The sequence below is a fragment of the Anabas testudineus genome, chromosome 13 (assembly GCF_900324465.2).
Source record: "Anabas testudineus chromosome 13, fAnaTes1.2, whole genome shotgun sequence".
In the NCBI taxonomy this organism is placed as follows: Eukaryota; Metazoa; Chordata; class Actinopteri; order Anabantiformes; family Anabantidae; genus Anabas; species Anabas testudineus.
The window spans coordinates 15141745-15166114 of NC_046622.1; the positions used below are offsets into that span (position 1 = coordinate 15141745).

The following is a 24370-nucleotide window of genomic DNA, read 5'->3' on the forward strand; positions in this document are numbered from 1 at the left end:
CTGACATTGTTCACACCCACAACCAGTGTGCAATTTCACAGCAATCCAACACACACCTAGACCTCTGTCACTCTTATAGATGTATGTATATAAGCTACAGCTGTCATAGCTATAGTGTAATACTTAACATGAAGCCAGTGTTCATCATATAAATCACTTGGCCCTGTCACCCCAACAGGACGGGATTACTGTAGTCATAAATGTCAGATTATATTCGTAGAATAAGAAATGTGTCACTTTTAAACTTTTCTTTCTCCTTATTCTGTTTTATTTGTTAGACTACACAAGCAAACCTACAGTAAGTCTCATAATCATTAGTCATGTAGATACAATATGATGTTATATATATATCACATTTTAGTCCCAGGAGATAAACTGTTTTGCAACAACATGCACTATAGCAACTGTATATTTAGTGGTGAAGCTCTCAGGAGGGGAGTAACTTGATGAAAACATGCTGCAGATTTGGATCAGGGTATTCAGTCCCCTGGTGTGTGTGCAGAACAGAGCTTCGGAGAAACCATACTCTAGCTAAGAGACACACTATATTACTGTAATTCTAAAATGGCGAGAATCAAAATCTGTGATCAGAATTTAAAAAAAATGTTAACAATGAAAAAACACTGATAGATGATTACCTGTGTACTTTGTCTAAAGCATATTAACGACAATGTAAGATACAGTAAGTGATTTAATTCAGAGTTCATTGTGATTATCATCCAGGTCTACTGACAGACGCTAATGAAAGCTTGCAGCCTGGATAACAGTTGTTAGTGTTTCTCAGTGGTTCTGGGGTAAACATAAACAATATGCAGATTGAGGGAAACTTTGCTGCACTCCATTTGCACTGCCACACTCATAGACACATACCCAGCACACTTGTCTATTTAATCTGTCTCGCTCTGCTCACTTTTTTTGCTCTGCCTGAGCCACTACTGCTACACTACCCACTGTGAGCATCACTGCACCATCATCATCGTCCTGCATGTAGGCAAGGCCTTTATTCAGCCTCCACCTCCACCCCAGCATCCACCTGCAACCGATGATTGTAGTGAAGGAGTCTGAAGGACAGGGAAATTGTCACTTCCTAATCTCTGCAAGTGCTGCTGCAGAGAGTGATGTTTCACAGAAGAGTATTCAACATTAACTGGCTCCATCAGAATCAGTTTTATTAAACACGTATGCAAGCATACAAAGGATGTGTTTTGGTGTTGGCCTCCCAGATGTACATTTAAGACAAGAATAGAATAAAAAATAAAACTGAACAAATGACCACCTAACAAAAAGTCAGCAGGATGTTGTTGTTGAAACTTAAAAAACATCAAGGAAAAAGTTGGAAAATTAAAATGAATGATGGCATTTGTGATTATGCAAGAAGAGGCAGGACTGTCTTAATAGGGAATTACCAAAGAGTTGAATTAAATGTTTTTATTAATTGATGAAGAAATGAATCCATAAAACCATGTAGTTAATATTAATGATACACTTTATTGATTCCCTTGGGGAAATTGTGGTTGGACAGCTGTTAGACAGTACATATCAGCGCTACTACAGGGTTTCAGGATCTTATCCAAGGACACCCTGACAAGTAGCTAAGAGGAACCAGGTATTAAATCACTAACCCTGGGGGTAGTGGGGGTTACCAACTGAGCTACTCCTTACATAGGGGATATGTCATGCATATACCTTCATGTTATATAATTTTTCTGTCCCTTCAGCACATTTCCTTTAATCTCTTCTTCCCTTGCACATCTTTGTAAGTAATGCTAACTTCATTTTATGAAAATGTACTTTAGTTACAACAGTCAACTACCAGATTTACTACTGCACTAACACATATCATGTTCTTAATTGTCTCAGTCCACTGCCCTTTATAGCAGCATAGAAGTATCTACAAACAACATTAATTAATCGTTGTGAAGGAGATAATAGAAAAGAAACATTTCTTGCTTGTGTAACTATATTTTTAAGACATCGAATTTACAGGGACTCCATCACAGACAGCAATACTCTTCTGTGTAATGTGTTGGTTTAGGCCAATAAGGCAAGTGCATGGAGCTGCTGGAGCTTTAGTTTCTGCACACATTCATTATTAACTAAATTCCTTCAAAGTATCACGCAGGGTGGAAGTGGTGAAGAATTAATAAAAGTGAATGAATAAAGAATTAATTATAGGTCATTTGTTGGGACTTCAATGCAATGATGGCATCAATGTAGTAATTTATCATCTATTTTTATTTACCGTATGTCTTGTTACATTAGTCCTGTGTTAGGTAATTGAGATGTTAATTAATGCCATCCACACATCCCTACTCTGCCTATTTGCAAGAATCTGAAAATACTTTGGACCTTGCAGTGCTGTAGCTGCTCTATTAATTCTAGTTATATGTATGTTTTTAGAAATATGTATGTTTTTATTCCATTAAATTACTTCACACTACTTGCTGTGCATATTCTCCTGCAGTAATAAAAAAAAAGAATTGAAAACTGTAGCCAGTATTGCTACAGGTTGTTACCCAGTAGCATTTTCCTGTACACAGTCATTACTTTTTCCATCTCCCATTCATCTGCCCACCTTCTCCTCCGACCTGCCACTTGTGTTGTCTCCAGCTAGTCAGCAGGGATCAGAGTACTGAGGGTGACATTTACCATGGCTCTGGGAATAGAGGGAAGGAGGCAGCCTCCTGGATGAAAATGTCTTACACAATGGCTGAATGCCTTTCCATCTATTGTATTTTCTTATTTCTAAATGTGTGTGTGAATATGCTTCGGAGTGTGCCGTGCAGGCTGCTTGTATTTTCTCTTGTTGTACAATGTGTCATCTCAATCTGTCTTACAGCCTTTATGAGCATTCGTTGGTCAGCTGGTCCATGTGTCAACACCGGTTGTTTGACTTTATACGCTGTGTATGTTGTAGGTCCATTGGTATTCAGTGTGGGTCCCTCTCTCCCTGCTGCAGTCATCTCTGCAGTCTGGGAGACACAGCATAGCACACCCATTCAACTCCTGCCGCATGCTCACTCCTCTTTATCTGTCTGTCTGTCTGGTCTGTGTGTCTGTCTGGTCTGTCTGTTTGTCTGTCTGTCTGTCTGTCTGTCTTTCTCACATATGCTATGTCTCTTGAAACACACACCAGCTTGAAAAACACACCAGCTTGTGTTTCCTTCACCTTTCCAATCAAGCAGAAGGTAATGGCTGGCAGCAAACGTGAACACTTTCACACACTCTCACACACATTAGAGTTAGAGTGAGAGTGACCTTGAGATGGCATTTGCGCTACCCAGCAGTCATCTTTTAGCCCAGGCATTCGAGTTTCTGATGTGAGTCTGGTCACCACACAAAGGGTGACAAAAATGTGACAGACAGTTAGGGGGTGGGACTATGATTTTTTGCAAAGTGGAAATGAATAAGTAGCAGAAAAGTGGCACGGTGTACATTAGGAAAGATGAAAAACAAAAAGTGTGGCAGAAGGTGAGAGAGGTAAACTGATCACCTCAGAGGGACCGGATCTGTCTGTCAATAAATGACTGAAATTACATCTCTTTTGTGTGTGTGTGAGAGAGAGAGAAAGAACACACAGGTGTCTGCTGCTGGGTGAGGGCACCTATGTGTGTGTGGGCATGTGTGTTTGCCAGTGTCAGTGTAAGTATTGAGTAAATGGCCTTGAGTGTGTTGAATAGTTAATGGTATCTAGCAAATGGCATGACCGCCTGATTACTGTTCAGTGCAGCACTGAATCTCATCTCATTGACTAACTCCATAGGTTACTGAGTCATACTGACTGAGTGTGTTTATGAAATTTACCATCGGGTAGTACTTTTGACGAATTCAATGAATAATCTTTTCACTGCTCCACTCTCTGTGGGTGTCTCATATCTTTTCTGTGTCACTTTTATGGTGCCTGTGTTTATAATATAATGCTTTTCATTATCTGCCTGCTGCACTAATCTTTAATCTATTAATCTAATTTTCTTTCATGTGAGTCTGGCTTCCTTCATACCCTTTATTCTGCCTGTGTTTGTTGTTGTCTCTCTGCCTGTGTCTCTCTGCCTGTCTCAATAAATTTGTGGAATTTATTTCACATCTGTAGTCCATGTAGAGGATCATAAAAGAAATAAAAGACAAAAAGTAGTGAAGGAGAAGTGTATGCCACTATTTTTCTGTCCTTTTCTGTTGTAATCAAATATTCATTTCTCACTTCACACATCACACTAGTTAAAGACAGACTCATTGTTTGTTAACATGTCTATCACCATCGCTTTTATAAAACGTGTTTTGTTTGTTCCCCAATCAAAAAACAGCAAAAAGTGAAGTGCTTTTCCCCTGTTGGCATGTCTTAACAAACTGGGAAATGAGTTTTTAACAAGCTTGTGATTTGCATAATCAAAAGACCCGTCTGTGATGTCTGGTGTGTCCAAAATAGTTTGACAATATGATTCAAATTGAATTTTCTGTTAGCAGTGCTGTACAGTAAGGTACATTAGCACGTGAGCAAAAAATATGAATGCTATAATGGCAACAAGTTAGTGTTACTTAACAGTAAAAAGACTAAGAAGTTATTATACACTGTAAGTTACATTCAGCAAGTGTAATATTTAACCATTGCAGTTTAGCATGCTTGCATGCCTAATAGCCTATAAGCAAATAACACACAAGTACAGCTGAGGTTGATGGGAATGTCACTTTTCACATTCTGCAAATATTTAGTCATAAATTATAAGGACATTTTTGAAAATACAAAGTACTCCACGGATTCCTGCACAACACATTTGTAACACACCGGTCAGGATGCCATTTGTTTGGGTATGTCTTCCACAACCATTCGCACAGTTGATGTGCGAATCTTAACCATTTGGTTAAGATTTGGTTACTGTAGGTTTAGGCACAAAATACCTGTCAGGTGCAGGGAAAGGTTTGAGGAAAAATGACTACTGTGTGTGTGGGACAGGGAGAGTGAGTGTGTCTTTGTTGTGGTAATTGCATTAACAGTTTTGTTTTCTTTTCTTTTCTTTTCTTTCCAGATGATTGTGATTACTCTCATACTCAGCAGGCAAACAACTCAATAAACAAGCTCAGGGTTGATCTGCAGCCTTGACTTACGCTTGTTGTCTAAAAGATGAAAAAGGAAACACATGCAAAAGATGTATTGCCCACGTGGTTGTATAGCTGTCGTTGTGAGGACACAAAACCTTCACACCAGCATGCATTAATCCACCTACTATTTAAACCCAATCTCAACCTGAACCCTAAAACCAAGTCTTAACTCTTAAGACGCCCTCTCAAAGTGTGACAGAAGGTGAAGAAGAAGGCAAAATGTCCTCACCTCTGCCATCCGGTCCTCACAAAGATAGCCGTACAAGTACACACACACACTCTCAGACACATGTACACCCATCCTAAAACTGTAGCCTCATCTGTTAGGTGAGAAAATCCAAATGCATTGGATGAAAAGAAACTGTGTAGCTCCGAATTGTGTATGCGTGTGAGAGTGAGATAGAAAGAAAGAGGAACAGCATGCTATTAATCTTTCACACAGAGGATTGGGGAGGCAATCTGTTGGCTATCATAGATGATACATGACCTGCTATAGAATGATACGCCTGTTGCATACCAACACACACGCTGCAGGCACCCGCACTGTCTCACAAACACATACACACTTCCACAGATATGTTCCAAAAAAATACAGCGTGTCACTCTAAAATTGTTGGACACCGAAGATGCACTCACAGCAGCAAGACGTGCACAGTACATATGCAAGCACACCCTAACACATGCTATCATCAGAATAAAGCATGTAAATAAACATGTTCTCCACCTTCAATCCGAGGTCAAACACCGGTTTGCTGACCCTTTCTTTTTCATTCAAACACCTTTACACACACACTGTAGCTGGACACATTAATCATGCTCAACCAATCCGTCTCCATTCTTTGTTAGTATGGCTGTCTTTCGCGTCCCCTGGGACACTGTCACACTGTCTTAGACTTAAATCTCTAATAAGTCGCATACGATGTGGGCTCCCATTATGATGTGAGCTGACAACTCTACTGGTTTTCATTTACACAGTGATTTATTTAGTCGACATCAGTTTTTGCTTTAAAATCTTTAAATTGACTATATAGAAAGACTGATGATTTTTTTACTCTAGATTCATTTTGCAAACGTGTCGAGAGTGATTTATTTCAGGTTAAATGCACTGTATGGAGCTAATGTAGTCGTGTCACTATCCTAAATAAATGGGTTATAAAAATGCACTGTATGCATTCAGCTGATGCAGGCACATTTACCAAAGACGTCTGAGAAATGCATCAGTCAAGCAGATATCTTATCAACGAAATGCAGCTAGAAATGTAGTTTGGCGATGATGAATGCAGACTATTCCAAACAGACTCAATCAACATAAAGTATTTTAATTATACTTACTGTATATTTTACCAGTAATCTGATTTGTAAAATATATTTACAAAGTTGATTTCTAGAAAAATCAAATGTAAACACAATAATAATTCTGAATTTTTGAATTTCCATGCATAATATAAGGTTTGAGCTGTTGGGTGAGGTTTATCTTCTTGTAAATGAACAAGAGGTGTTTTCCTGTATGTTTAAACTGTTTTAACAAATGCATATTAAGGTCTGAGAACGATAGTGATGTTTCATGAAGTGAGCCAAAGCTATGTAGGAAAGCTGTAACCAGCATTGTTAAAAGTTTTGTTACAATCTGTATTTCTACACAAACACAAACTACTTGTGGCTTTGTTTTGCTGTTGCCAAACTTCAGTACAAAATCTGGCTTCTCTCTGCCAACTCAAAATTAGGGGCACTAAATAAGTTCATTTTCACAGCTGAACAGTTGGCTGTAAAATGCGGTGTGCCTTCCCACTACAAACTCTCACAGTCCTCTCGCAGCTTACAAAAGTTGTGTTTGCACTGCTGCTATATTTGTGTGGGCTTCGTCCTGCTGCCACATAATCATATAGGTACCACTACAATTCATTTAGCATTTGTTGGCAATATGACACACTATAACGAATGTGTGGGCAGAAATAAAGGAAGCTGAATGGCACAGGGTTTGTCAACTTCTTCTATGAGCACATATGAAATGTTACAACTGGGTTTTGCTATGTTGTTATTAATGATCTGTTTATACACCAGCACTCCGCTGATCACAGGGTAACCACAGGAAGTGTTGTGGTTTTCGACAAATAAAGAACATTCATACACTTGTAAATGTAATTGCAGCTACATTCTAGTGTTTGTATTTATTTAAATGTTTAGATCCTGTTATGAATGCAAAATTAGAGAGGGTTAAACTAAGGCGACACCACAATACGTTTGTTATCGGTCTTGCCTAAAGCACTGACCGCAGAAATAGAGACTGTGGCTGCCCAGTGCTCTTAGTGTTTGGAGTGGGTCAAATACAGAGGACCACTTTTACTTAAGTGAGAGATAATGTGTAACTGAAACTTTCAGATTCCTTTCATTTTATAGTGACTTTAAGTGACATTTACAAACCTTACCATTTAGTGCATAGCCCTGCTCTCAGGCTCAATGGGTCCATGACAAAATAGCAATGTGTTTGGTTTTTTTGTACTAATAATATAACTTCATCTCCATATCTTCATCGGTATCCTCATCTTTCTGCCCTGTTGTCATCCTCTGTTGCTTTGCTGGCTCTTTACTCCTCCTAGTTTTTCTGTTTGGGTGTCTACTTAAAATTACACACTCACTCCATCAGGTGATTTTAATATGCTGTCACTGTTTGTTTACCAGATAACCAGTCAGAACATATGCCGCAGTTGGACCCTGTAGGGGACCTTGTAAAACCCATGAAATAAGTTTCTAAATCTGACATAAATGTTTCTCCCATCATTAAAAAGGAAGACGTCTCTTCTGTCTCCTAATAAGTATAAAACAAAACCCCAGCAACTTTTTTTTTTTTTCTCAAGAGAATCCATCACAGTATATGCCAGCTCATTTATTCGGGTAAACAGATCAATGCCTCAAGGACAACACTATCAATTCATATTTGTGTATGTGTGTGTGTGTGTGTGTGTGTGTGTGTGTGTGTGTGTGTGTGTGTGTGTGTGTGTGAGGATTGAGAGGTGTGTTAGCTTTTGAACATCAGCAGAATGTGAAGTTGCTTCAAAAGGTGAAAATTTATGCCGAGTCAGGCGTCACTGCACCTCTGAGCTCTCACGCTCCTTTCTCCTCTCTCACACACTCACACACTCCTCAACACCCAGCTCACCCTAAAAATAACCTGATCGCTGCTTTATTAGATATTACCAGTTACCTATCTAACAAATGTTACACCTTATTGTCTGTTTGCCTGTAACAGGATACGAACAGAGTAACATTCACCGGGTCTCCTGTGATTCAAATCACAGATTTACTGTGCAACGAGCTGACGTTTTGTTGTGATCTGTGAACTACAAAACGTATGTGCTGTATTTGCATAGGGGAGACCTGTAGGGGAAAATATGAAACCAAATAAGCTGTTTGTTATCATCTTTAAATGTGATGTACAGTAATTTTCTACTGTAAGTATGTGTCTTACCCTCTTCACTTTTATCTCAGTCTTTCTAAAGTGTGGATGTTTTATGTTGCATTCAGTGGCCATTAGAAATTCAAGGCCTTTTATTGAGTGCAACACATAAAGGTAAACTTACTATTATGCTCCTTCCTTCCATCTTTCTCTTCTCTTCTCTAATGTGCTCGTTCTTGTTTGCTCTCTTCATTTTTACTCAGTGAAAACAAGTTCAAATAAACAAAACGAATTGCCACTTACTTCAGGGCTTCTGCTCACAATTGGTAGATAAAGAAAGCAAACATGGGAAAAGAGAAAAGGTAGAAGGAGGACAGGGTAGAATGAGGAGCAACCAGATTTCACCCTGTTTCATGTAAGCCTTTCTTATTGTTAGGGCTGAATTGGTTCGAGGGTTGAAAGACAATCACTCAGTACTGTCATTTTCTCAGCACAGTGTTAAAATTATTGCAGCTGTTGTGTTGTGTATCTCTGACTCGGGAAATAACCTCAATTATGTTTCTTTCTTATGTCTCATTCTTCCGTCTTTCATTCTGTTCCTTTAACCTTCACCTTTGTCTATTCTTTCTCTTATCATCTTCTGTTTATCCTGTTAATTTCTCATGTACAATTGCTTTCCTTATTACCATGATCTTACCATCCCTCCTGCTACATTTCGCACCCTCCCGCCTCCTCTTCCCTTTTTTTCCTACTTAACTCGTCTTCGTCTGACTTTTCTCCAGGTCTCTGTCTGGACGTATTGTTGGAGGCGTGTGGTGGTTCTTCACCCTTATCATCATCTCCTCTTACACAGCCAATCTGGCTGCCTTCCTCACTGTGGAGAGGATGGTCTCACCCATAGAGAGTGCAGAGGACTTGGCCAAACAGACAGAGATAGCCTACGGGACACTGGACTCAGGCTCTACTAAAGAGTTCTTCAGGGTATGGACTCAACAATCTGCTCATTTACTGTACAACTCCCACTTTGTTTGTATCAACAGTAGTGCAAGCAGTAGCAATTCATTAATTAAATGTGATAAAAACAAAAAATCTTACTGTATTTGAGTGACATGTATTCAACAAACATATTAACCCCTGAGGATGATCTTTCCAGGCATCTACAGTATAAATGTAAGGGGTTCACAGAGATAATGTATGTAATTTAATGCAAATAATGCACTCACCAGAGAATGCCTATCTGCTTTAGTTTGTAACATTCTTTATCTTTACTTTATGTGTGATTGCATTGTTTCTCATTTGTAGCGTAGCATTAAAAAGGTGGCATGGAGATATAGCCAGTGTAGGCAGTTACAAGGAACAAACAAGGAACAAAGTTATAAGTAAATTGGCAGCCAGTACAGGGAAGCAAGGATCGAAGTATGAGAGAGTTATCGACTCTTCAAAAGCCAAGCGGTGAAGTTCTTCTCTGACTGTAGGTGGAACAAGGACGAGTGACTAATGACGGTGTAAACCAGTTCACAATAGCCCAGGTGGGAGGAGAGGAATGAACGGATGAGAGGCTTAAATTGTGGAAACGACACTAAGCTGGAATGTCTGGCTTTCACTCTGCAGCTAATTTGTAAATGAAACTTGACGACTTCAGTTACCGAATTAGAAAAAAAAAAAACATTCAGCTTTCTCAACTAATGGCAATTAGAGTGGCACGATGCTGGTTTACCAGATTCCTGTAGCATTTCATCACTCCACCACACTGTCAAACAAAGCCATAATAATAAAAGAGAAAAGAGAAGTGATGTAGAGGTGGAGGTAGATTAGGTGGACAGAAGAGGTGGACAGAGCTGGAAGAAAACATACTACAGGGACTTGTTGCAATTAAACAGTGAGAAGGAAATGAGAGCAGAGTGGAGTGAAGTAGCTCAGAGGAGACCAGGAGTGGCTTCATCCAGTGACCTATTCACCCATGTGGATTGCAATTATATGAGTTATCATACACAAATGTACACACACACACATGCACACAGTGCTGATGAAGAGAGACTTTTCGACAAACAAAACACCAGTGTCATCACATGTTCACGAACAAATCTGCTCCGTCACATAGTCACGGTCTGTGGGAATATTATTCATATATATTGTTCGTGTGCTCCTGTATTTTGTGTCTGCATGTGTGTGTGTGTGTGTGTGTGTGTGTGTGTGTGTGTGAGTGTAGATAACAGTTTACAGTTATGCTTTGTAAAGATGCGCGCACTAGTGTGTGTATTTGGGAATGCAGAAGGAGGCAGTGGGGTGGGGAGGGAGGTTGTAGCAGACAGTTTGTGCTTCTGTGAGCGGCTCTGGCATCATCAACATAACGAGCGGGCTGAAATCTGTGGAGGGTGAAAAAGCAATTTACTCTCCCACAGCTGAGGGGGATTCACCACCACCATTAATTATCTGTGTGTGTGTGTGTGCGTGTGAGTGTGTGTGTGTGTGTGTGTGTATCCGAGCATGTTCGTGCATGTATGTAAGCATGCATCCATACATACTCAGCCACGTATGGGCGTGTTTACATACGGCATGTGAGCGTGTGCAGCACTTGTCCCTCAGAGCAGATTTGTGCGCTGATGTATATTTAAAAGTGTCTTCCATAGCCCGAATGCCTGCAGGTGATGTGCAGCATCCATTTCCTCCTTTACAGCCTCACTCATTGTTAAAGAATCTAGAAAGAGTCATAGCGTATCGTCACACATCCATCCCTCCAAGGTCAGACGCTTCTTTAGACGTGCACGGCCATCATCACCGTCTCTCACTCTGACACACACACACACACACACACACTGACAAGTGCACACACGTTTTGCTATGGCCAGACAGAGAAATTTGATAGAACCTGAGGAATACAAATGATAGAACGGCTGGAGGTGTAAAGAAGAGAATGAAGGGTTTTTTTTTTTTTTAATCTGTGAGAGACTTTTGGCAGAGAAAATCTAAACGTAGAGAGCAAGGGGAGAATGGGGAGAGGAGGGACCTGCTCATCCTTGTGGATGAGAGTGACATTATTATGGGATAGGTGTTCGTCACGCACTGGCAACACACACACACACACACACACATACACACAGTCAGACACGCAGCCTCCCCCGGGCGCTGGATTTGGAGGCTGAGGCCGTGGCTTGTTGCTTGCAGAGCAACAGAATAACACTTTATCACTGAGAGAGAAAGAGAAGAAAGGAACAGGACGCTTGTGGAGGATGACAGTTTGACTGTGCTTGTTATTTTCACTCTTGAGCGCACACGGTACACACACTCCACGCACACACACGTGGAAACACATCAATTCACACGCACATACTTATAGACTAGTGCACAGATTTGCGCATAAAGTCACTTACACACATTCACATGCACTTATGCATGGTATATGCACATTGTAATACCATCTATTGCATCATGGCAAACAGATGTCGCCTTTGCTGCAAAGCACTTCTGTTCGAGCAGGTGACCAAATTCATAAGTGCACAACCAGATTAGTATTCCACCATTCCCTGTCATAAACTCATTTAAAGTGAGATTGATGCTTGCCTTGTCGGGGGAGACATAGTGTTACATTTTAAATGTGGTTATAAATGCCATTATATGCCAGAGGATAAAAATGGAAGATGGAAGACTCAGCCCTCCATCAGCAGTGTAATTTTGTTCAAGGACTATAAGAGTAAGAATCAGCCATTTGATCTACATAATAAGGAACTGGAACAATAAATGAAATGCAGTTAAAATATAGCAGCAATGCCCTGAAACACTCATGAGTTTGAACTCATACTCGCCACTATACTGTTGTTTCTATGGAAATAAAACACTTGCATCTAATCATTGGCGTCCTTCTTCTTCTTCTTGTTACAAATAGTTTTTAAAGCAAAACGTTGTTCAGTCAGGAGTGAATTGGTTCACCGGGGATTACTTTCAGTGAAATATTACAGTAATCCACATTTGACTACTCAGTATTTACAACAACAGGCCGGTGTATGTGAGGTGACAGGGCAGTCATTTGACTCCCTGATGTGTTTTTAATAGTTTTTGGACAACAATAGAGTTTATTGGCACAGAGGTAAAAGCTAGTTACGAACACAGCCAGTGCTTCTTACTAGGATAAAATAAATTGTTGGTTTCGATGGCTTAGAATTAGTCATGTAAATATAACCAACTTGATCTTTTAGGAGTATAAACATGCAGCCAGCTGAGCATTCGAAAGGTTGTTAAAACCTGTTCCCTGCGACGTGTTATTTACTGAAGGTCACTCAAATTGCTCAGTAGTCTCAGTGAGCCAGACATTAGGCTCCCACACTGTTTTTCCTTTTAATAATCCTGTAATCTATTCAGGAATGAAATGACTATCTTTTGATCTATTTAATCTGTCAGCTTCATCCCCAACTGAAACTATTTAAAAGTGACCTTACCAAACTAGGGCTCTGTAATCTTGACATTTTCTCTCGTCTATGACAAAATCCCGTCTCACTTCTAATTACCCTCTGCTCTTTCCCCCCTTCCCCATCCGCCATCCCAGAGATCCAAAATAGCCGTGTACGAGAAGATGTGGTCATATATGAAGTCTGCCGAGCCAACCGTCTTCACCAAAACCACTGCGGAGGGCGTGGCAAGGGTCCGGAAGTCCAAGGGGAAGTACGCCTTCCTCCTGGAGTCCACCATGAACGAGTACACAGAGCAGCGCAAGCCTTGTGACACCATGAAAGTCGGGGGGAACCTGGACTCCAAAGGATACGGCATTGCTACACCGAAAGGCTCACAGTTAAGGTAGGTGGAATAGTGTAACAATAGGAAACAGTAGCAGAGCTGATACTGTACTATTGCTGCGATATTCCACCTACCCTGCTGTGTCTTTTAATCCTAAAGTTAAATCACTGTCACTGCTGTCAGGTGATAACGTCGTAGTAGTAGTGGTAACAGTTGTTGTTACAGTGTGGTGGGTTATGAGGATAAGATAAAAGTGTGAAAACAGTGCACTTTACTTCCTTTGTTTGTGATTGAAACAGTCTTCACCCTGCAGCAGTGATATAGAACAGTGTGTGTCGTACATGCATTACGTGTATCGGCACACTTCTTTCCTTCATGATTTCATTCTCTCTCTCTCTCTCTCTCTGGCTTTGTTTTTCTCTCTTGTGTGTGTTTTCTCAGCCGCCTGTCTCTGCTGTGCTTCTCGTCAACTCTTTTCTCCCACCTCTCTGTTAATTTAGGGCCTCTTAGCTCCATTTCTGTGTCCTGTGTCACTGTCGGTCATCCATCTCTTTATGGCCATATCCCTCCTTTCTCCCCCCGCTGCTCTTTCAATCACTCTCTTTCTCCACAGGGCCACCGTTCAGGTAACTCTGTCCATTTGTCGTGCGTCTCGTCTCTTTGTTCCTTTCATCGTCAGAGATGGTAGTCATGATGATGATGGCGATAATGGTGATGATGATGATTATGATTATTATAGGAGAGATTTATTAACTGAATATGACCATGAGGAGGGGCAGAACCTCCGACTGCTGCCACAACATCCAGAGCCACAAAGGGGAATTTATAGACAAACAGGAAACAAAACAGAAAGTAGAGGGGCCTGGCCAATGGGGGGACTAGAAAAGAAACATGATGCCGCATAATGCTAAGTAATAAACAACGTTACTGTGATTCTTACACCAATTAAATTGGTTGGTAATTGAACAACTCCAAAAAAAAACCCAAATCACGAAGTAATTAGTGCAAGAATGCTTGGGATGACAGTGTGTGTGAACCTTATTAAAGAGAACAGAAGATGGAGGAAATGAATGAGAAGGCGACTGAAGTCATAAAAAGGGTCCTTTCATTTTGATTTGCCTTCTGCAGACACTTGTTTATTTGGCTTGTTAACTTGCAGTAACCGTCCCACTGAGGTATGCAAGCAATGCAAATAATTCATTTTTCAGGTGACTGTGACAGAAATATAGAGAGTTAGTCTTCACAATGTGACAAGTGCCTGCCGAGGGGAAATAATTGACTAAATTCAGTAAAGCCCGGCCACTTGCTCTCTCATCTCTTCCTCTTTTTCTCTCTGTCAGCATTTCAGACTTGCCTTATGAAAGGCAAAATGCAAACAGCACATCAGCCTCACATCCTGTCCCTATAACTTTCCCCTGCGTATGGTGCAAACAAGTCCTTCAAAACCTCAGTCAACGTAGTTTTGTGCCTCGTTTCCAGAAAAGGTTTTTTCCGTTTATGGGGGAAAAGTGACAGACAGCGTGTGGATAGGTCCCTCTTTAAGCCCCCCCAGTCTAAACACATTCCCGGGACTATCCATGGTTGTCTCTGGCTTCTCTCAATCACCGGAAACCTGATCTTCCAGGTGCACATATGTGGCTGGGAGCGTGCATGTCAGGTGAGCCTGTCTCTCCTCTCGGCGCAGTAAACGCAGTGCTAGATTGATGCTAATGAATACTCCTGACTAAAGTGAATGTGAGGTTGTTGAGGTGTTGTTTTCTGAGGTGTAGCTTCTACTGATATCTGACTATGTGATTATCATGACTCGCAGATATGTTTGAACTGTTTTCATCCATACTTCTTATGTTGACAAGATTAGTCATGGGCAATTGATTTGATCACCCCAGAGAACACCATCTCTCTCTGAATCTCTTGATTATCTCCACTAGTCGTTAAACATAAAGACAAACATCAATTAAGCATTACCAAAAGTAAGATTTTCTTCTACTGAACAAACACAACTATATATGTAAATAGAAAAGTATTTGTGGACTGGGGGTGGGTGTTTTACTTTCGTACGTGGTCAGCCTCTGAGACAGCCTCTCAGCCACATGCCACCTCTTGCCTGCAGTCTACCATCACTCTCTAAGATGTGATAGGACTTTGAGATAGGCAGGTGTACAGACAAAAGGGGGCAGACCAACAAACAAGCAGGCAGCGACTGCACTGACCTTTATGTAAAGATTAGCCCAGTTGATTACAGCAGCTCACAAACAAAAGGGTGGTCAGCAGAGGGTAGTAGCAGAAGGGAAGAATGACAGGGACGTCTTTCACAGGTAGCTGTAAAAAGCAGAGCATGTACCAAAGGAAAAGAAAGATGAGACAAAATGAATCCATAAAGGGCACGCAGGGAATAAATTGACATAATAATTGAGCCCCTGCTGATGTGTTTTTAGACACTGTTCTGGACATTACAGTAAGGGAGCAGGCCACATAGTGAGGCAATCAGTAGACATTTGCAGGAATAGTGAAGAGGGAAAAATTGGGTAAATTACTTTTCACTTTGTTCAGACACATAAAAAGAAGGTATTATATTCTGGTAGAGTGGGTTGGCCACTAAAGATCTTAGCATTCACAAAGTACAGTATGTTGCTGAAAAATCGTGAACAATCACGCAAAATTCTGCATCAGTCTTGTGCCTGTGAGTTTTATTTGCAGGTTAATCCCTTCAGGTGTGTGAGCAGGAGGGCAGCAAGAAACAGGAGCCACCACGCAATCATAAACACACACTGTGACTGACAGGAAGGTAGGAGAGCTGCAGGAAGGGACGAGAGCACCATCAGCAGGCTGCAGAGACCGGGGTGACACACTTTATGCCAGTAATCTGACACGCACCAGGGTGTTGCCTGTTTTTTGAAAAAGAGCATTAGAAGCAAAATACATAGAACGCGTAACAGTACCTGTAAATATGTGTCATGAAAAAGAAATTGGAAAAAAAAGAAAGTCATAGAGATGGAGAGAGCGTTGTCTGGGGTGCATTTTTCCTCGCTAACCCACCTTTCTCCCTTCAGCTTCTCAGATTTCTTCTCCCTCATCTCCCTCTCCTCCTTGTGTCCCTCCCCTTCTCCCCTCCTGGCTGTGGTCCACATCCATCTTGTCTGTCTGTCCCTCCATCGTCTGCTCTGACCAAACTATCTTATCTGTCCCTCCCTTTTTTACTTAAAGAAATGCGGTCAACCTGGCCGTGCTAAAGCTCAACGAGCAGGGCCTGTTGGACAAATTGAAAAACAAGTGGTGGTATGACAAAGGAGAATGTGGCAGCGGGGGAGGGGATTCCAAGGTTAGCCCTCTGTCTGCCCACCCCACCACTAGGGGATGTGGGCCACTCACTGGCTGGGAAGCCAGCGATGGTCCCCGTCCTGGGAGTGTAATGCACGCATCTGCCCTAGCAAAGAGTCGAGCAGTCAACAGGAAAGGCCAAAGTGACACCCTAAAATCTCCCGAGTCACCCTGCAGCTTTAATAATAGGCACAGCGTTGTATCTATTGTCAGTGTGTGTGCCTTTTGATATAAAAGGTTCAGACAAAGTGACAAAGGACACAACACTTGAGCTATTATTTTCTGGTATAAACAAATAATGGCTTATTGTCATTTAAAGAAATCAGTGGGCTGATTTTTAAAGACCAAAAAGAGAGCCAAGGGGCTTTTTTAAGACCATTTTGTATTTTATTCTTTCATATTGAGTCATCAAAGAAAAAAGTACATTTTCAACATCATGCAGGGAAATATGTCATCTTCATGGGAGAGTGCATGCCAAGATAAATCATGCACACCTCGTAATAATAAATATCAAATGTGTTTGGCGCTAATGTGGTAATTCCCCTCCAAAAGGACAGAGTGAGAGGTAATGAGAGGAGGGTGCACTGATGGATCTGGGGAAAAAGTACAGAGCAATTACTGTCAAGACAAGAATATCTGCCCCCTAGTGGCACAAATGGGGAGAAGAGAGATAAGCGGGAGAGCTGCAAAATAAGACCCAAGTGACATCTCGCCTCAGATTCTTTTAGTCTCAGGTTGACTCGAGGCAGAGGGAAGGATGAATAATTGTTAGAAACATAATGCAATTACAGAATAAAGTCTTTTATCCTCCTGCTCATTTGTAGGTAGAATTACAATAGTTATATTTAGTTTTTTTCTTTTTCAGTTCAGTTTTCTCTGTTAATGAATCAAACTTTTATAGCACTCACTTAATAGCACTTATTTTTACTTGTACGCCCTGAAATTATTTATTGTCTGCAAGTTCTAGTAAAGTTTGGATTTAGTTCCCATTTGTTCAACTCCTACCTTATATATATTATATATGTAGGTATTTTATAGCAGTAACCTATAATAACCAGCTGTATATTCAAACCTGTCTCATTGTATCACACTCTCCCAGTTGTAGTTCGGTGTAGTGTGATCCTGATGCCAATAGTCCTGTCTTGACAGTACTCGCCTCTTGTTCAGTGTAGGATGAGCTGGGGCAGCATGGGTGTGTTACTTGAAGTGACAAAGGTGGGTCCCACTCATATGTCTGTAGCTCGACTTAGCTCCTCGCTCCCCCCAGCCCCTCCTCAACGAGCATACACACATGTACTCAGTGGGATCCATGCTAGGTCACTTAATTAAAACAAAACGTTTCTATATGACTGAGCTGTGCAATGCAAATGTGAAATACCCTAATAACATAAAATAACATGACCTATGATGTTATTTATGTTATTTTTACACGCGAAGAACCCCAGTAAACCTTGCAGTTTTGAAACTGAGCGAAGCAGGCGTCTTAGACAAACTGAAAAACAAATGGTGGTATGACAAGGGAGAGTGTGGACCCAAGGACTCTGGAAGTAAGGTCAGTCTCACGCTGCTGCGGCCCATAGAACGCTAGCCTGAAACTGTCATCCTGAATACACTCCAGATCAGTGCAAATGCTGTTTTAGTAATAGCAATATAATCATTTAGGCTGAAATATGTCTTGAATGTGCTCCACAGTAGATTAAACTGTTCATTTAGTAATTTGAACATGTTTTGGTGGATAACATTTACCTAAACCTACATCAGAAAAAATTCCATCTTTATAATAGACAGCATTAGAAATATAATGTACATTCTGATAATCATCAGCCTACGTTTACTTTCACATTAGCTTGTTTTGATGACCTTAAACATATCCAACAGATGAGAGTATCATTATCTCTAGCTTTAGCAAAAGTAACTTGATAACAAAATTTGTCTAGACTACAGTTATTTCCAATATTTGGAGTAACACTTGGTAACAGTTTATTTTACAGGTGCATGTTTAATAAGCATGTTGTTTTCTGAAAGAACTTATTTTAATTATACAATCAGACAGACATGTCAAATAAAGAAATGTGTTCAGATCCTACACTGGCAATTAAATATTTTGCCTTTCTAGTTATTCACTAGTGTTAGCATGTCAGTGTACAGCATCACTGAACAGGAAAAACAATGCCAATAGGTCAGTATTAGGTCATTATAATTATAATCTTTAAATAAAAACGGCACTTGATTGAGTATTGTTCTCTTTTGAGAAGTTGCAACCAAATTAACCTCTGAATTTAACCAGTGTTTGGGGTAGTTCAGGAAGTTCCCTTCAAAATTAATAGAAATGATGGACCTGTGAAATAAAATGTCGATATATATATATTTTATCAGCATTTGCTATATAGGTGCTATAGCTAATGTATCAAGTGAAAACATAGACTTCAGTGTCAGGGTAGAAAATAAGAGTTTTTTTTTTTTTTTTTTAATATACATCAAAGTAGTTGCTCTACAAATTTGAACTAAGCTAACAGAACCTCTGAATTTCAATACAACTTCTATTAAGTATCATCACCGCTCAGATTAAAGCTGCTCTGTGATCTTTTTAATAGAAGCTGTTTGATATGACAATGTTTCAGTAGAAATGTAGTGTGCTGTACTTGTATTGATTGCTGTTGTAGTGATGGTAGCTGTAGCAGTAGAATGTCATAGTGTGATAATCCTTACTGATGTCATACTCTAATAACATATTAGAAATTGTCTCTGAATACTTTTTTCTCTGGTGAACTCCAGTTCTTTGTCTCTAATGCTTTGTACCCTGTTCTCTCTGCTTTTTTTCCACCTCTTTACCAATACTTGCCACACTCCACCATTTCCTGACATCCCCTTGCATCCTACATGCCTCTTCATTTCTCATTGCATCATTTTCTCTTTCACGCCTCCACCCAAATCTAACCCTGCGTCACCTTCCTACTTGCCTCCTTCCCTCATCTTTCCTTTTCATTTTTCAATTTCCTGCTTCTTGTCACGTTGTCCACCCACCCTTCTTCCTCCCCTTCCTGCACACCGATCTGTTCATTTCACCAACGCTCGGCCTCGACTCCCACTCCACTCCTCCCCCAATCCTCCCCATACCTGCCCGGCACAATCTCTCCAGGACAAGTCGTCCCAGGCTCTGAGCCTGTCCAATGTGGCTGGGGTGTTCTACATCCTCGTGGGCGGCCTGGGCCTGGCCATGCTGGTGGCCCTGGTCGAGTTCTGCTACAAGTCACGGGCCGAAGCAAAGCGCATGAAGGTGGACCTTAGCCCCCCCCACTGCCCCAGCCCCTCCCCCAGCACCCAGAACCTAGCCACTTATAGGGAGGGGTACAACGTGTACGGCTCCGAGGGGGTCAAGATATAGGGGTAGGATTTAGAGGCTCCCATATAGGTGGGGTAATGGTGATGTTGATCATGGTGATGGTGCTGTAGATTACTGTACTGGCCATGCAGAGGTTGTTGCAGCAGCCTCACGCAACTGTGTTGTTCGACATGTACATGTGGTGATCACGATGTGGTCAAGCATTGTGGAACCAATGTAGCTTTTTATGTTCTGTGAAAAGCTTATTTATTATTATATTGTTCACACAGTAGAAATATATTTTATTTAGTTATTTATTTATAGTTATTTTACATTCTTTAGCACCTCACTCCATGCTAGTTTGGGTTTAGATTTGTGTGACTACAGATTTGGTTCCATCGTCTTTGGCTGCAGATGATGATGGTGATGATGGTGGTGGTGGTGGTGGTCATGTTGATGACAGTGATGGTGATGCTTTTGGCTAATGACTTGACTAGGCACCTGCATTGTAATTTTAGCTTACAGGTAAAAATATTGATGAGGCACGGATGCAAAACTCCACCCTCAGGGGCTTGTCATATATATATATATAATAAATACAATATTCTATATATGTCAGAACCAAAAAATATTGTAATACAAGTGGATGTTCCAGTTATTTTTGCTATCAAATTATTAAACATATGTTCTGTCCAACAGTGCCAGAGCCCCCAAAATTACATTTGCTTAAAAATTATATAAAAAAATTGACACTTATTATAATTACAATAGTTCCACATTAACTTTCTATTAATCCACTTATTTATTGACTCATCATAATCAGCATTAATTCCTAAAACTTCATATTATATAAAATTCATATACTGAGATTTTATTTTTGCATTTTTTGTAGAGAGAGTCTACTTTGCTACTTCACTGTCTTGAGCAGGAATATGTGTAGAGTAGTGGTCCTCATTAAAATGTGCAACTGCTTCTAGCTACAAATTAATTAGCCAACGTGTGGACACCAATTATTATGGATTTGGATCTGGCTAACACTTTTTCACCCATAATGTGATAGATATGTCAGGAAGAAAAACACTGTAAGATATTTTTATGCCAGTGGATGTCCACCACAATTTTCTTAACCGAACTAATAATTTCTCAAGAGCCGCTGCAATTTCAGAAGAACATGTGGGTGAAGTAGTTTGCAAGTTGAGCACGAACACAGCAAATATGCTGTTCAGTGCCCATTAAGGCCAGTTCACAGTGAGCCTATTGAATCCAATTTAAGGTGAGACTGGGGTTTTGACAACCTGAGAAGTTTCTGCTGCACAGTAGCTACTTCCTGGAAATACTACACCATTAATACTATGCATCTTAATCTTGTCCTTTAAAACAACATAATCAGTGGAACTTAGTAAAGGAATAACTTTTTTATTAGTTGATTTAATTCATTATAGAGAGAATTAAATAATCCTGACTTCTAATTTTCTAATCAGACAAACCAACAGTAGGAGTAGTTACTTTAAATATTAATTTACTTTAGTAAAACCTAACAAGGATGTTTTTTAAAATCTTCTTCTGCACATGTAGCGGGAGTTTATTCCCATGGACTCTAGTAGTCGGCACTGTTTCGCGTCTTCAGTATGTACTGTAATTTTATTGTTGTCATCCACGAACAGGAGTTTTGCACCCTTGCTGTAGACTGGCATTTAGTCAAACTTCAAAACAGCCCATTTACGTACCTGAAGCAAACACTTCATATAGAATGACTACTTAGTGATGTTATTGTGAAAACATGACTCATGTTTTACAATTTAAATTTATAATGAACAGAAGTGATAAGAAAAGCTGGACTTAATATCGATTATGTGTTTTTCAGAGACATTAGAAGGTTATAAAGTATCTAATGATCATATTGAGATACTTATGCTGCAGTAAGGCCTTTCAGAACATCTATAAAGGTTCTATGTCTAATACATTTCTTTAGAGTAGCCTATTCAATGTTTTCCGTTATTTTTTTAATTGAGCTGTACATCAGCATGACAGCATTTATTAAAGAGGCCAAAAAACATATTGCCAATCACAGCTGGTGCATTGTGAATGCTGTTATATAAGTAAAACAATATATATTTTCATATACAGTGGCAAGAAATTTGGAATTTCATGGTTTTCTGCATTAATTTCTCATAAATGTGATCTGATCTTCCAAGTCAAGCGTATTAGTAATAACACAAATTGAATTCCAAAGTGTATCAAAAAATTCTTCAGGATAATGTGAGAATGTCTGTACGTCAGCTAAAACTCTGTAGAAGTTGGGTGATGCAACAGGACAATGACCCAAAATACAACAGAATGGCTTCAGAATAACAAAATCTGCCTTTTGGAGTGGCCATCAATCTGAAAATAAAACTCTGACTGTCAGAGATGAGGTTTTCATCCTACAGCAGCAGACCAAATCTTACTGAGACATCACAGAGTCGCCCATCTATGTGAAGTGTCACCCTACTCTGAGCAGTATAGTCAGTCACTCCCTCTCTATAAATCTGAAACCTTGAAAGAAAAATCACTCCTTCATGTTTTCCTTTTGTCTTTCCAAAGTCCTCACCTTCCAAATCCTGTGCTTTCAAATCCTCACCTGAATCTGTCAGATTACTGAAACCCAGAACCCAGACATGCATGGTCCTTTAAGAAATGCAGATGTCTACAACCTAAATCCTGTTCTCCACTTTGTGTGTTTGTTGAGTATCGCCTGCTTTTTTTTATTTACTAGAACAGTACCAGTATTTGCAAAGTATAATTAATTTGAATGTGTTTGAGGTGCATTCACACTCAGCTTGTTTAAATGAATAAATAAAAAACAAATTACACACATTACGTGTGGAAAAACAAAACCTAAAAATGTCTAGTGAAGCTTTAGCCCATTATTATTGACCCTTTTTTTATGTGATGTTCACTCCATGCATCTGTGTATATGGGGTGTATGCACAAAGAAGCAAACATACAGGAAGCATGGTTTACATCCTACTTCAGTCTGACGCTATTTCACCAACAGATTTATTATTTTACTAATAATAGTTGATGGCAGTAATGTGCCAAGAAACACCGATCAGCTATGTTTTCTAAGTGAAAAAAGCTAAAAGCAAAACTATCCATATTACTATCTAACTATGTGTGTGATTGCACTCTCAGACTTTGAGAGCATACCGCGTCTACAGGCACATGCATGTGTAAATGTTTCTAGCGCATGGGATTGTAGAGAAATGTCTGTGTTGTAATGTTTCTGTTTCTATGAGATTATCTATTTCAAACAAATTCTCCCCTCTGCCATCTTCTCCACCTTTCGCCTCAATCTCTCCTCGTGTAGCTGTCGTTCTCTGAAGCCATGCGGAACAAGGCCCGTCTGTCCATCACAGGAAGTGTGGGGGAGAATGGGCGCGTCCTTACGCCAGACTGCCCCAAAGCCGTGCATGCTGGCCACACATCTCTCCGACACCCCGGCCTTGCAGTGGTCTCCTCTGGACTGCCCTGAAAACCAAAAAACACCTGCCGTGCCTTAACGTCACACAACAACATATGTTAACAAACAGACTGACAAGGACGTATACACACACACACACACACACACACATATGCACGCATTTATACATACAGTGACACATACACCATATCGAGCATACCCGCACACAAACATGCATATACAGTAGCTACGAAACTCAAATACAGAGATACAGCAACACTGAACACCCATTTTTACACACTTGAACACACAGACACTCTGCATCCTCATCTCACCTTCCTGCTGCCACTGACCTACAGTATTTTACAAGATACAAGTGAAATACAACTATGGAGTGAACAGTGGAGAAAGAAACCGACAACTATGACTATCAAACTTGCCTGCAGCATTATATATTTTTCATTTTGTTGGGGGGGGGGGATACCATCCTGATATCAACAAACGACAGGAAAGCCAGCACAGACTTTACAACAAAACTGATCATGATGATGATATTGATAAAGACGATGATCACAGCTGGTGAGGTTCAAAAAAAAAAAAAGGCAGCCCAACAACTTTCGTTCTGTCTTCATTGGACACCGGTAGCCAATAAGCCACATCCCTTGACAATGCCTTATTAAGACTGCAAACATTGTTTTCATCATCATCATCATGGTCATCATCATCCTAACTTGCCTGCAAAGACTGAGTGTCAGGTATTATCACCCTTAGAAGACCAGAAAACTGTAAGCTCGAACGGACTGTGCAAACTCGCTACTTTGCCATGGACTGTACAAACTGAATGAAAATGCTTTCTTACCACGCATACTAGTAGAATGATTTCTCACCTCAAACCAGCGAGATAATCAGCCAATTTAGAACAGAAGTAACCTCGAAACACATAAGCGTGGCTGATCTCAGCCACAGAATTCACAGGAGTTTGTAAAAGAAAAAATAAAGTGAACAGTAGTAATTAATTCAAGTCCATCATTAACAGTATCATCATGACAGTAAAAATACTAAATAGCAAAGT

At 40.2% G+C, this 24370-nt stretch overlaps 1 protein-coding gene across 4 annotated transcripts in view; it reads left to right on the top strand.

Annotated features, from left to right (window-relative positions):
• gria4a (glutamate receptor, ionotropic, AMPA 4a) overlaps positions 1-23465 on the top strand; it is a 79167-nt gene extending 55702 nt beyond the window's left edge. For 2 of the 4 annotated variants that reach the window (XM_026369422.1, XM_026369429.1), the window contains 4 exons: positions 9271-9469; positions 13029-13276; positions 17972-18086; positions 19674-19919. In XM_026369422.1, the coding sequence (XP_026225207.1) occupies positions 9271-9469; positions 13029-13276; positions 17972-18086; positions 19674-19919 (808 nt within the window). Of the gene's footprint in view, positions 1-9270; positions 9470-13028; positions 13277-16420; positions 16536-17971; positions 18087-19673; positions 19920-23205 lie in introns of those variants that run through there. The other 2 variants (XM_026369433.1, XM_026369431.1) reach the window with 2 other exon arrangements.
• The last annotated feature ends 905 nt before the right edge of the window (positions 23466-24370 follow it).